This window comes from Amblyomma mixtum, chromosome 10 (genome assembly GCF_055824585.1).
Source record: "Amblyomma mixtum isolate Tamu chromosome 10, ASM5582458v1, whole genome shotgun sequence".
Classification (NCBI taxonomy): domain Eukaryota; kingdom Metazoa; phylum Arthropoda; class Arachnida; order Ixodida; family Ixodidae; genus Amblyomma; species Amblyomma mixtum.
Window position 1 is genome coordinate 13,143,965 of NC_143021.1, and position 11,522 is coordinate 13,155,486.

At 48.8% G+C, this 11,522-nt stretch overlaps 2 protein-coding genes across 2 annotated transcripts; both read right to left on the reverse strand.

The window, feature by feature from the left end:
* Positions 1-2,433: 2,433 nt before the first annotated feature.
* On the reverse strand, positions 2,434-3,234 carry LOC149325164 (uncharacterized). The gene has a single exon (XM_089564198.1). It carries the CDS (start codon positions 3,232-3,234, stop codon positions 2,434-2,436), a length of 801 nt encoding a protein of 266 aa, XP_089420324.1.
* Positions 3,235-5,209: 1,975 nt separating this feature from the next.
* On the reverse strand, positions 5,210-11,294 carry LOC149325165 (uncharacterized). Its single transcript, XM_089564199.1, has 2 exons — positions 10,341-11,294; positions 5,210-5,233 (listed from the first exon to the last, which is right to left on the reverse strand). Exons 1-2 carry the CDS (start codon positions 11,292-11,294, stop codon positions 5,210-5,212), a joined length of 978 nt encoding a protein of 325 aa, XP_089420325.1.
* Positions 11,295-11,522: the final 228 nt, after the last annotated feature.

The following is an 11,522-nucleotide window of genomic DNA, read 5'->3' on the forward strand; positions in this document are numbered from 1 at the left end:
CAGGAAGCTGAGCAAGCATTTTAAGAAAGTAAGAGTTTAGTTTATTTATGGGGTTTAACGTCCCAAAGCGACTGAGGCTATGAGAGACGCCGTAGTGAAGGGCTCCGGAAATTTCGACCACCTGGGGTTCTTTAACGTGCACTGACATCGCACAGTACATGGGCCTCTAGAATTTCTCCTCCAAAGAAATTCCAGCTGCAGTGGCCGGGATCGATTCGCGTCTTTTGGGACAGCAGCCGAGCATCATAGCCACTGAGCCACCGCGGCGGCTCAAGAAAGTAAGAGCTGGTTGACACAAAGCAATGTGCTGACATACTACGACCAGAAAAAGACGATAGGACAAGTGTGCGACGCTTCGGCTTACGACGTAGGAGCCATTCTTTTTCATAAGATTGGAAACGACGAAAGGCCAATTGCCTATGCTTCCAGAACGTTAAGTAAAGCAGAGCAGGGGTATGCTCACATCGAAAAAGAAGCCTTGGCTGTTGTTTTTGGGCTGAAAAAGTTCCACAAATATCTCTTCGGGCATCGCTTTGAGATTTACTCCGACCATCAGCCATTGGTAGGCTTGCTCGCTCATGGTAAGCCCGTACCAGTGATGACAGCAGCCCGCATGCAACGCTGGGCTTTACTGCTTGCAGCGTACGATTATCGCTGGGTTTACCGCAAAGGTGGAGAGGTTGGAAATGCTGACGGTTTTTCACCGTTACCACTTGCAAATCGCAATGATGTCTCGGATTATGCACATTTCTTTTCAGTTGTTGATGAAGTGCCATTGTCTGCTGTTGAAATTCAGAAGTGCACTCGAACTGACAGAGTATTGTCGAAAGTGCTGTGTTATACGATGAGTGATTCGCCGCCGCCTGTTAAAGATGATGATCTAATGCCTTATTTCATTCGCCGATATGAGCTATCTGTAGATCAGCAGTGTGTTACATGGGGAAATCGAGTGATTATACATCGTGGGTTGCGCAAACAGGTGTTGCATCTTTTGCACGAAGGACACCCCGGGATGACGCGCATGAAAATGCTCGCCCGTAGCTTTGTGTGGCGGCCTCAGCTCACGGAGGACATTGAGCAGATTGTGAAAAGCTGTGACACGTGTCAGTTAACACAAAATGCTCCGCCACGTATTCCACTGCTAACTTGGGGTTGGCCAACTCGCAGATGGCAAAGAATCCATCTGGACTTTGCTTTTACCGATAACCAGTGGCTCCTAGTCCTAGTGGATGTGCATTCCAAGTGGACAGAAGTGTTTGTCATGCCATCCACCTCTACCGAGAAGACCATTGAAAAGCTGCGGAGTGTCATGGCGGCCTACGGCCTGCCGGATCAAGTAGATACGGACAATGGTCCACAGTTCTGTGCCAAGAATTTCGCAGACTTCCTCCGCAGGAATGGGGTGCGGCATACCAGGACGCCACCGTACCACCCCCATCAAATGGAAGCGCAGAGCGGTACGTACAGACCATTAAACGGGACCTTTTGCGACAGGTTCTCGACGAGAGAAGAACAGGGATCAAGAAAACCTTGCAACATCGGGTTGACCAATTTCTGTTCACGTACCGAAACACACAAACCGCAACCACGGGGCTGACACCCGCGGAAGTGTTTCTGTCATGGAAGCCGCGCACACGCCTGACCTTTCTCCAACCGAACTTGGAAAAGCGTATGGACGACCGGTTCTACCAGACGAAAGAGAAGGCTAACGAGAGAGGGCGGTCATGGAGATCATTTGAGGAAGGCGACCATGTGCTCGTGCAAGGACTACGTCCAGGGGAGGAAAAGTGGTTGCGTGGCGTTGTAGAACAGCGGTGCAGTGCATCCACCTACAATGTTAGATTAGGACAGGAACAGAGGTTTGTGCATGCTGACAACCTACGTCCGTGTTCGTTTCAAAGTGTTGAATCCGGGCCAACTGTGTATCCTTCTGTGCCTAGTTCAGTGCCTGATTCTGTACCGGAAGAATCGTCTACTAAGATCCCTTCTCTAGATACGTCTGAGCCACTTGATTCCTCAGCACCACAGCCTGCCCAAGCATCTACGTTGCCGGGACAGAACGCCAGTTCACCTGCAAGGTCCACGCTGCCTGCACCACCGCTCCGGGAGCATGTGCCATGCACCTCCGGACACGCCACCTCTTCGGCGCAGTGCTCGTTCTCGGAAGCCTCCTGATCGTTACACCCCATAGAGCTGGTGTAAAACAGTTAGGGGGGAAGGGAATGAAGTATCATGTGATCGCATTGTGCGCGATTGGTATGTAGTGTCACGTGATGCTGTGACGTGTGTGAATGGCAACGCGCAGAGAGGGAGCCTTGCACTTGTTAAGAAGTCAGCGAGCAGATCGCTCGTTCGTGTCTCTTAATCTGTACGGCCCAGCATGCCGAATAAACGTGTTGCTTAGTCGCTCTGCCTCTGCTTCGCTCGCCGCGGCTACAACATAATTATGTCCTCCACAGCTACCGAATTAGCCGCGTCTCTAGACTTGAACTTGCACATTTTCGCCAAGTGTCCGTAACGATTGCATGCATGACAACGATACTTGCGAAATTTGCAGTTCGATGCTTCGTGCGCTGAGCCACACCGGAAACAGTCCGGCGATTCAGACACTCGGTCCCTCGCTAGTCCTGCACCGGATGAACGCTGCTGCTGGCGTTTCCCACCGCCTGGCTTATGACGTACGGCGTCGACTGTACCTTGCGTCCCCGTCGGTTGAAATTCCCGACTTTCCTTCCGCGCTAGCTCGATGCTTTTCGCAACGTCGCAGGCGTCCGTAAACGTCAACTTGCCTCTCTTCAGCAACTCTGCTTGCGTTGCGCTGTCGCAGAGGCCCACTACAAAGCGGTCTCGAAGAGCCCCATCGAGGAATTCCACGAATTCGCATGAAGCTGCCAAACGCCTAAACTCCACTGCATATGCTGCTATGGACTCTCCCTGATGCTGGCACCGCCGATTAAACTTGAATCGTTCTGCGATGACCATGGGCTCCGGTGCGAAATGACTTCGCAGCACTTCTACGAGTTCCGCATAAGTCTTGTCATCTGGCGTTTTAGGCTCTAGCAATGTCTTCAGCGTCTTGTAAGCCCTCTTGACTATTGCCGTAATAAACATCGAGACCTTGAGGTCGTCGCTCACCTTGGAGGCCTTCAGGAAGTGCTCGAACCTTTCCACGTGGGACCCAAAGTCGTCGTCTCCGTCCTCGACGCACAGGTCGAAACTTCCAAGCGTTGCCATCCCTGTGCCTCGCCCAAACGCTCTCCACGAACGCCGGTGCTTCCACGAACGCCGCGATGAGTTTCACGCAGTCCAGCAGGATCACGAACGCCGCGATGCATTTTACGTAGTCCAGCAGGATCACGAACGCCGCGATGCGTTTCACGTAGAACAGCGGGATCCCATCCTCGTCGCCAATTATGTTGTAGCCGCGGCGAGCGAAGCAGAGGCAGAGCGACTAAGCAAGATGTTTATTCGGCATGCTGGGCCGTACAGATTAAGAGACACGCACGAGCGATCTGCTCGCTGACTTCTTAACAAGTGCAACGCTCCCCCTCTGCGCGTTGCCATTCACACACGTCACAGCATCACGTGACACTACATACCAATGCGCAGAATGCGATCACATGATACTTCAAAGTGTATTTGGCTGTCCGTTTTCTACTTGTTCGTTTTTCTCCTGAGTTCCTTTTTTTAGTGTCGAGGAAAAAGTTGTATAAGGATTTGATTAGTATGCTCTTCCCTCCGCCCATGTACCGCTCTCTGTATTTTGGTTTACCTGGGCATGACGTGCTCAGAAGAGTACGTAAGATGCCAGTCTCGCCGTGTACAAAGACCTTTTTCTTTAAGTTACACACCGGTACGTTGCCCGTTAGAACATGGTTAGAGACAAAGGGCATTTTTGTGCCTAACGTTAATTGCCGCCTTTGTGATGAACCAGAAACAATTGAGCATTGTTTCATCAGTTGCAAAGATGCAGTACTGTTCTGGGATATCCTGCAACGCACATTTAAAAAAAAGAATTCATCTGACTCCACATTCTCTTTGCTATCTCACTGCGCTGGCATTTGTTGATGAACCCCTGGACATGTTCTTTCTGATTGGACTGCACAGCCTCTGGAAAACCCGCATAATGGACAGACACTGTGGACCTGTTGTGTCTACAAAGGATCACTTGAATCGAATGGTTGTTCACCTAAGAGACGTGTATGCCCAGACTGAGTACGAACCGGAGTGGCACTCACTATTAGTGATGTGCTCTGCATTGCCCCTTTTCTAGTGCATGGTCTTTTCAATATGTATTGTTTAACACTGTTTTCATAATAGCTTGTATATACTTCATGTACATAGATCATTACATCACTGTAATAAATACTATTTTGAAGAAAAAAAAAGGCATGGCGGAGTGGTTACCATGCTCGTCTGTCACTCCGGAGACCGGGGTTCGATTCCCGAAGTCGACGAATTTCGTACTCGGTTTTATTTATTTATCTGGCCTGACTACAGAGGTTAATTAGGATAATTGGGTAATTAAGCAATTAACTAAACTCATTCTCACTTACTTGGAGCTTTACTATACGATCCCTTTAATTGGTTGCATGGTTAGTAGCCAAAGTATAATTGGCCCCGTTTGAAATTCGCGCACTGTGACATCATGACCGTTTCGACCAACTGAAAAGCGTGACATTTCTGTCGACAACTTCTGCTTACAGCGATGAGGCATTAAAGGCTTCCGCCTTAAAAATCACTGCTGGCGTGAGCCGCTTGTAAAAGCGAAAGTTCTGCACTCCATCTACTCAGAAAAATATTGCACACTACTGTATGCGCACACTGCAGTCGGCAAAAACCCTTTGCCCGATTGAGGATTTATCCCGTTTGGGATGTTAGCGTATGCGTTTCAGGCGATTTTATTTTACTGCTCGTCATTTTGTTATTGTAACGATCCGCCTGCTACAATGCTTCGGCCCTGCACGGCGTACTGAAAATAAATAAATAATTATTGTCTTTTGACTTTCTGAACTAAGGCGAAAGCAGTCACCACTTCCAACGCAAAAGACTTACATACCCGTTAAGTGGCTTATTTCGCTTTGAATATCTGCCTAGAGACAAGCCGTGATGTAGAATGCACATTGCGGCCGTGGATGTACCAGCAACTTTCAGCACAATCACTAATAAACTTAGGTGCCATAATTGTTGATGAATGTTTTTACTGTGATCAGATCTCGTGATGCGCCTTCAGCTGCAAGTGAGTGCATAAACACGTCGCACAAAAGCCGACATTATATGCGGCGGGTACCTTGACACCGTGTCAATATTGTCGCAAAGTTTTGTCTTCTTTGCTTTGTGAAGCTGCTTTTTTTACGCTTGTGATCTGCACAATCATGTGATATTAAGAATGAAATAGTTTTTAACTTGAATTCAGGGCAATTCATGCAGGACATTGTCCCAAAAAGAAATTGACTTCGAAAGTGAATCCGAAACCAAAGCGAATTTCCATCCGAAACGCTTTCATGTAAGAGAAAAAGAGAGCCTTATTTCGAGCCGGATTCTAACCTACGACCCGACAGAGCTAGTAAGTCAGCTGACTGGCGCCTTAAATCACTTAACCACCGCTGCATAGCGCCAACGCTGCGTTCAACAGGTATTTCTATTGGCGATTTTGGTGTTTTTGGAAACGCTGGTGGTATTGACTACAAGGTGCAGATCAGCGCGCGGCTACTTTTCTTAGTAATGGAATCACCTTCTTTGGGTACAGTGAAAAATATTATGATGTTACAGCAAGCAAGAACTTGCTGGCAAAAGCGTACAAAAGGCTTTCGGAAAAGAACGGATTTTTTATTAACTTTTTCCGCACCGTGACTACTCACATCGTTCAATTTGAACAATGGCGCGGAATGGTCCATATTTTAAGGCGGAAGCGTTTAATGCCTCATCGTTGTAAGCAGCAGTTGTCGACATAAATGTCACGCTTTTCAATTGGTCGAAACGGTCGTGACGTCACAGTGCGCAAATTTCAAAGAGGCCCAATTATACTTCGGCTACTAACCATGCAACCAATTAAAGGGACCGTAAAATGATGCTGCAAGTAAGTGGGCCTGAGTTTAGTTAATTGCTTACTTAACCAATTAGCCTGATTAAACTTTCTAGTCAGACCAGATAAATAAATAAAACTGAGAAAGAAATTGGCCGAGCCCGGGAATCGAACCCCGGTCTCCGGAGTGCGAGACGAACACACTACCACTCGGTCATGCCAGCTTTTTTTTTTCTTTATTGCATTTTCACAACGGGTACAAAAGAGTAAAACATGTCAGCAACACTAGCACTGACACGGCAGGTTAAAATTGTTTCAGTTCAACCAAGTCATCCAACACATTTAACCAAGTTAGCTGATCAGGCAGTGCCTGATACATTTCCCTCAGACGTATGACACCTTCAATGAAATGCTCGCGTGGAGATCTCACAACTACTTCTGCATTGTTGAATTGTGTCCTTGTTTACCATAAACTATGGAGGCCAAGGAGCATAATAGTGTCATAAGGGATGTCATGTTTTCCTACCGGTAAGAACCTGATGCCATTCGGGTGTAGCGGTAAATCTTGCTTTAAGGTTCTTTGAAGCACATCCCAGAAGAAAAACGCATCCCAACAATCTAAAAACACGTGATCTATTGTTTCAGGTTTTTTGCATAGGAAACAATCTGTTGACCAAGGGACAAAGAGTCCTTTATCATGCATCCTTGTTTTGACCGACGGTGTTCCGGTGTGAAGTTTGAAGAAGAAAGTTTTCAAAGATGGATAAACTGGCATTCTTTTAACCCTTTTGAGCACATCTGCTCCTGGGCCTCCGCAGTTTGACAATCGGTAAATGGGTACAGGGAGCGTTGATTCAATTAAATCTTTAAGCCGCCGCGGTGGCTCAGTGGTTATGGTGCTCGGCTGCTGACCCGAAAGACGCTGTTTCGATCCCGGCCGCGGCGGTTGAATTTCTTTTGAGGAGAAATTCGAGGCCCGTGTACTGTGCGTGTCAGTGCACGTTAAAGAACCCCAGGTGGTCGAAATTTCCGGAGCCCTCCACTACGGCGTCTCTCATAGCCTTAGTCGCTTTGGGACTTTAACCCCATAATCCAACCAACCAATTAAATCTTTATACAGATTTTTTCTAGTGACATTGGAGAGGTACTGCATTGAAAATCGCACTTGTAACGTTCTGTACGCAAGCACAACTTCACGCAGATAACCTCTCGCGGTGCCACGCATGTTTTCAACAGAGCATACTACAACTCCTGGTAGCAATCGACATAAACGAACTTGCATGACTGTGCGAAGAAAAATATCGTTCTGGTCGCGAAGAAACATAAAGCGGGACACGATTTGTCGTACAAATAAATGAACAAGACCGAGACCTCCTCTCTTCACGGGCAAGAATAAGTTTGTTCGACTAGTTCTTTCCTATCTCGACGCCCAAATAAATACAGCAAAAACCCGATGGATCCTTTAAATATTGATTCGCGAGGCGCTCAACACATTCATGACATACCATATCTTGGAGATGAGGAACAGGTTACACACAGTCGCGCGCGAGAATATTGATAGTTGTCGCCCCTGCCACCCACTGGCCTTTTCCTTTGTCATTGCCACCTGTTCGTTGCAGTATGGTTCGGGGTTGCTATAAGAGTTCAGCGGTACTCCAAGATATGTCGTCGGAGTTGTGGCCCACCGAAGTCGGGAGTAATAGTCTGGCGTTTCCTCCCAGTCACCATGCCATAATCCATAACTCTTCTCCCAATTTATTTGCGCCCCGGTGCATTTGCAAAACTTCTCAACAACAGCCGTGGCTTCACAGATACTCTGTTTACTTGAGCAGAACACGGCGATGTCGGCAGCATAAGCTAAGATTTTTACATGCGCTGACAGTAACCTGAAACCAGTTATACACTCCGAGTTTAGTATAGCCAGACAAAGGGGCTCAAGATAGATTGCGAACAAGAGGGGTGACAAAGGACATCCCTGCCTCACTGAAGAGCGTACGTGTAGGCTTTCAGTCAGCTCCCCATTAACAATGACGCGCGCTGTGCAGTTCGCGTACGCCATTCGTACGCCCTCCGTTATTACACAGCCCACATTAGCATGATCTAGCAAGCTGAACAGAACCTCATGAGATACACGGTCAAAGGCCTTTGCGAGATCTAGCTGCATCATTGCCACCCTGTCGCCTAGTGCATCGCAGCATTCAAGCACACTTCGCGCTATGTGTATATTAGTGGCGATGCTCCGACCCTTGATACCGCAAGTTTGATGACTCCCCACTAGCATGGTTAGGACGCCCTAAATTCGCTTTACCAGAATATTCATGAATATCTTATAATCTACGTTGGTGAGGCTTATGGGGCGATAAGACCCCACCAACAGACGTTTTTCTGGCTCAGCAAACTTCGGTATGAGTACAGTGTGCGATCTTGTGAATGACAATGGAGTACGCTTTTTCTCGTACGCTTCAACAATAACTTTCAGCAGACTTTGGGCGATTTCTGACTTGAAATATTTGTAAAAGGCGGCTCCTACACCATCAGGACCGGGTGCTTTACCCAATGGCAGTTAATCTATTGCTTCCTCTAGCTCTTTAACGGTTATTGGCTGTTCAAGACGATTTCTGACTTCATCGTCGAGCCTTGGCATAAACGGTAGAAAATCGTTATGGAAACGGCCCTCCGCCCTTCGCGTGTGACCCAGCAAGTCACTGAAATGGTCTCTGATTACGCCTTTGATAATGACACTATCGGCCGATACCTCGTCGCCGTTTGAATCTCGCGTATTTCTTTTTGACAAGCGTATCTTTTTTCATCGCCTAATGGTCGTTTTGTTGGCGATTCCCCTGCCCACAGTTTCTCGCCGCGTGCGCGCACCACCGCTGCTCTGTATTTATGTGTGTCTATTTTTTCCAATTGCACTTTTGTATTTCTTATTTCTTTAAAACAAGTTCCTGGCTGAGTGCATTCTACATTAATGAGCAGCGCAAGCTGCTCACGGAGCTGGATTTCCTTCTGCTTTTCTTCAAATCTTATAACACTGCTTGTTTCAATTGCCCTCATTTTGATGAACTGCTTAAATTCTTCCCACTGAACAGCATAACTTGACGGTTGGTCCATGAGCAGCTTTTCTAGCTCTTTTGCTACTGTACTGACAAAGCGTTCTTGCTCCAATAACTTTACATTGAGTTTCCATAAAGCCCAATTAAACGGCTTGTTAAATCGTATCCTGCCAAAGTTTGCAACCACTAGACAATGGTCGCTAAATGGAACCGATTTGACTTAGTACGAGGTACACAAAGGAACCAAGTCTGACGACACATATAAACGGTCCAGTCGAGCATGGCTGTCTCCCTGAAAGTGCGTGTATTGCGGTCGCGTTCCAGTCATATAAACACTTCCTATATCCTCTAAACAATATTCACTGACCAGAGCATGCAAGAATTCAGCACTCTTATCACGTACGGGCGAAGGCTTGGCCCGGTCGACTGTCTCACAGACAGAGTTCATGTCACCCAAGAACATAACAATCTTGCACATTTTAAAAAGTCTCAATTCGCTCAAAAACAATTTACGTTCCCCTTCTACATTTGGTGCATACACACACATAACTCGAAAAGGCATATCGCAGTACAAAAAGTCGGCGACCAGGAGACGACCGCTTTCACACGAAAAGAGCGATTGCATTGTTATGCCTTTGTTGTTCCTAATAAAGAGAACACAGCCGCCTGACGCACCGACAGAATGACGCACACACACATCAAAGTGCGTGCGAAAGGTAGACACCATTCTTTCAGTCGCTTCTTGGCTTTCAATTTTTGTTTCCTGGATTGCAACTAGGTGAAGGTCGTTCTCAAGAAGAAGCCGACTTAGCTGACATTGCCGCCTTCTCGCTCCGAGGCCTCTAACGTTTAAATTGGCTACACGTAGCTCTTGGCGTAGGTTAGCTGCCATGTCGAAAACAAAGGACGCCTTATTATTTGCTATCTACCTTCGTGACACACATCTCTCACCCCCCCCCCCCCCCCCCCCACACACACACACACCCCGAAGGAAGCTCAGCAGCAAAACAAAACCTAAGGAGGCGGTTTACCCGCCTGCCGTGAGTCGGCCGGCACGTTTCGCCGCCGCTTTAAAGTCGAACGCCTCGTACCTGGCGCTTTGGGCGGAGGCTCGTCGCTACCGCTGGCGTCCAGTTGACACGCGCTACAACCGGCTTCATCATGCGTGCGTTTCCCGGTTGCGGCCGAGAGAGCGTCCATGGGCTCCTCAGAAGGTTGGGTGCCACCCTCCAAAGAGTCCACGTATGTTTCTGTCCCACACTCCGGCGTGGCGGGGACTGTGCAGGAGCTACGGGAGCTCCTAGCAGCTTTCCAGGTGGTGCAGTGACGTTGGGTAGCACCTCTGATTGATCCGTCTGGGGAGGCGTCAACGTGGGTTCTTGCGCCGCTGGCTCACTTGCCGCTTTCGATGCCTCCTCCGCGTCGGCTTCGTCCATTAGCAGCTCCGAGCTGTCCTCGTTGCTCACCCGCCCGGTGACGTTGGCGTAAGTACGAGCACACTGCTCCTCCTCATGCCCGTACCGACGGCAGGAACCGCACCGCGGGATCCGGCACTCCCGGCGGATATGTCCTGTGCCACGGCATCGAAGGCAGAGCGGAGCCCTGCCTGGGACGACCACGAGCGCCAGCTCGCCAGAGACGCTCACTTGATGGGGCAGGTCGTCCAGCTTCACGCCGGCGTTCAACTTCAAAGTCACGAGCCTGGTCGTTGAGCCCTTGTCACACACTCCGTGTACGCGCCACCGCTCCCTCGACACGTCCGTCACCTTTCCAAATGGTGCGAAGGCAAGCCGCACATCTTCGTCCGGAACACTGTGAAGCAACCAGTGCAGCTTCATTCGTACGTCATGGTTAGCGGGGTCGATTACAAGACAGCGGGCACTTTTCACTTTCAACTCCCCGGCGCTGACAATCTTCTTCAGCGTTTCATCGTCTTTGAAAGTCACTGCCCAGACATGATTCATGCGATACGCCCCTAGGGCGACCACTCCCGGCAAGAGCGATAGCTGAGCGAGCGCGTCTCGAAAATCTTCCACCCGGTGCGGGTCGGCCCTGACATCACCGTGCAAAAATACAGAGTTCACAACGAAACGCCCGGTGGGCAGACTCGGCAATACAACCTGGTACTCGGATCCTGACGACGAAGCAGAAGCAAAAGACCTGTTTCCGCGGCCGGGCATGGCCGCTGTAGCCGCTCCAACGGAGCTCGTCATCGTGCGTCCGTAACGCTTGGTGGCCGGAAGCAGACTCCACTCCGTCATGCCAGCCCGATGGTTTGGAATGAACAAACGCGCGTCTAGTGAATACCGTGTCTTCGTTCACTCCCATCTTCCTCCCTTCCCGTTACAGCGAGGTTTAGGTGTCCACCAAGATATCAGAGACAAATACATTTTAGAAGTGTGTGATGAGAGGCTAGTTGGTAAGACATTCTGAAGATATAA

Bases quoted from the DNA above. Each gene is read 5' to 3' on its own strand.
- LOC149325164 (XM_089564198.1), bottom strand. From the start codon at position 3,234: ATGGCAACGCTTGGAAGTTTCGACCTGTGCGTCGAGGACGGAGACGAC.
- LOC149325165 (XM_089564199.1), bottom strand. From the start codon at position 11,294: ATGACGAGCTCCGTTGGAGCGGCTACAGCGGCCATGCCCGGCCGCGGA. The intron at 5,234-10,340 runs GTGGGACAGAAA...ACTCACTTGCAG, and splicing joins AGTCCCCGCCACGCCGGAGT to CTGAAGGCGCATCACGAGAT.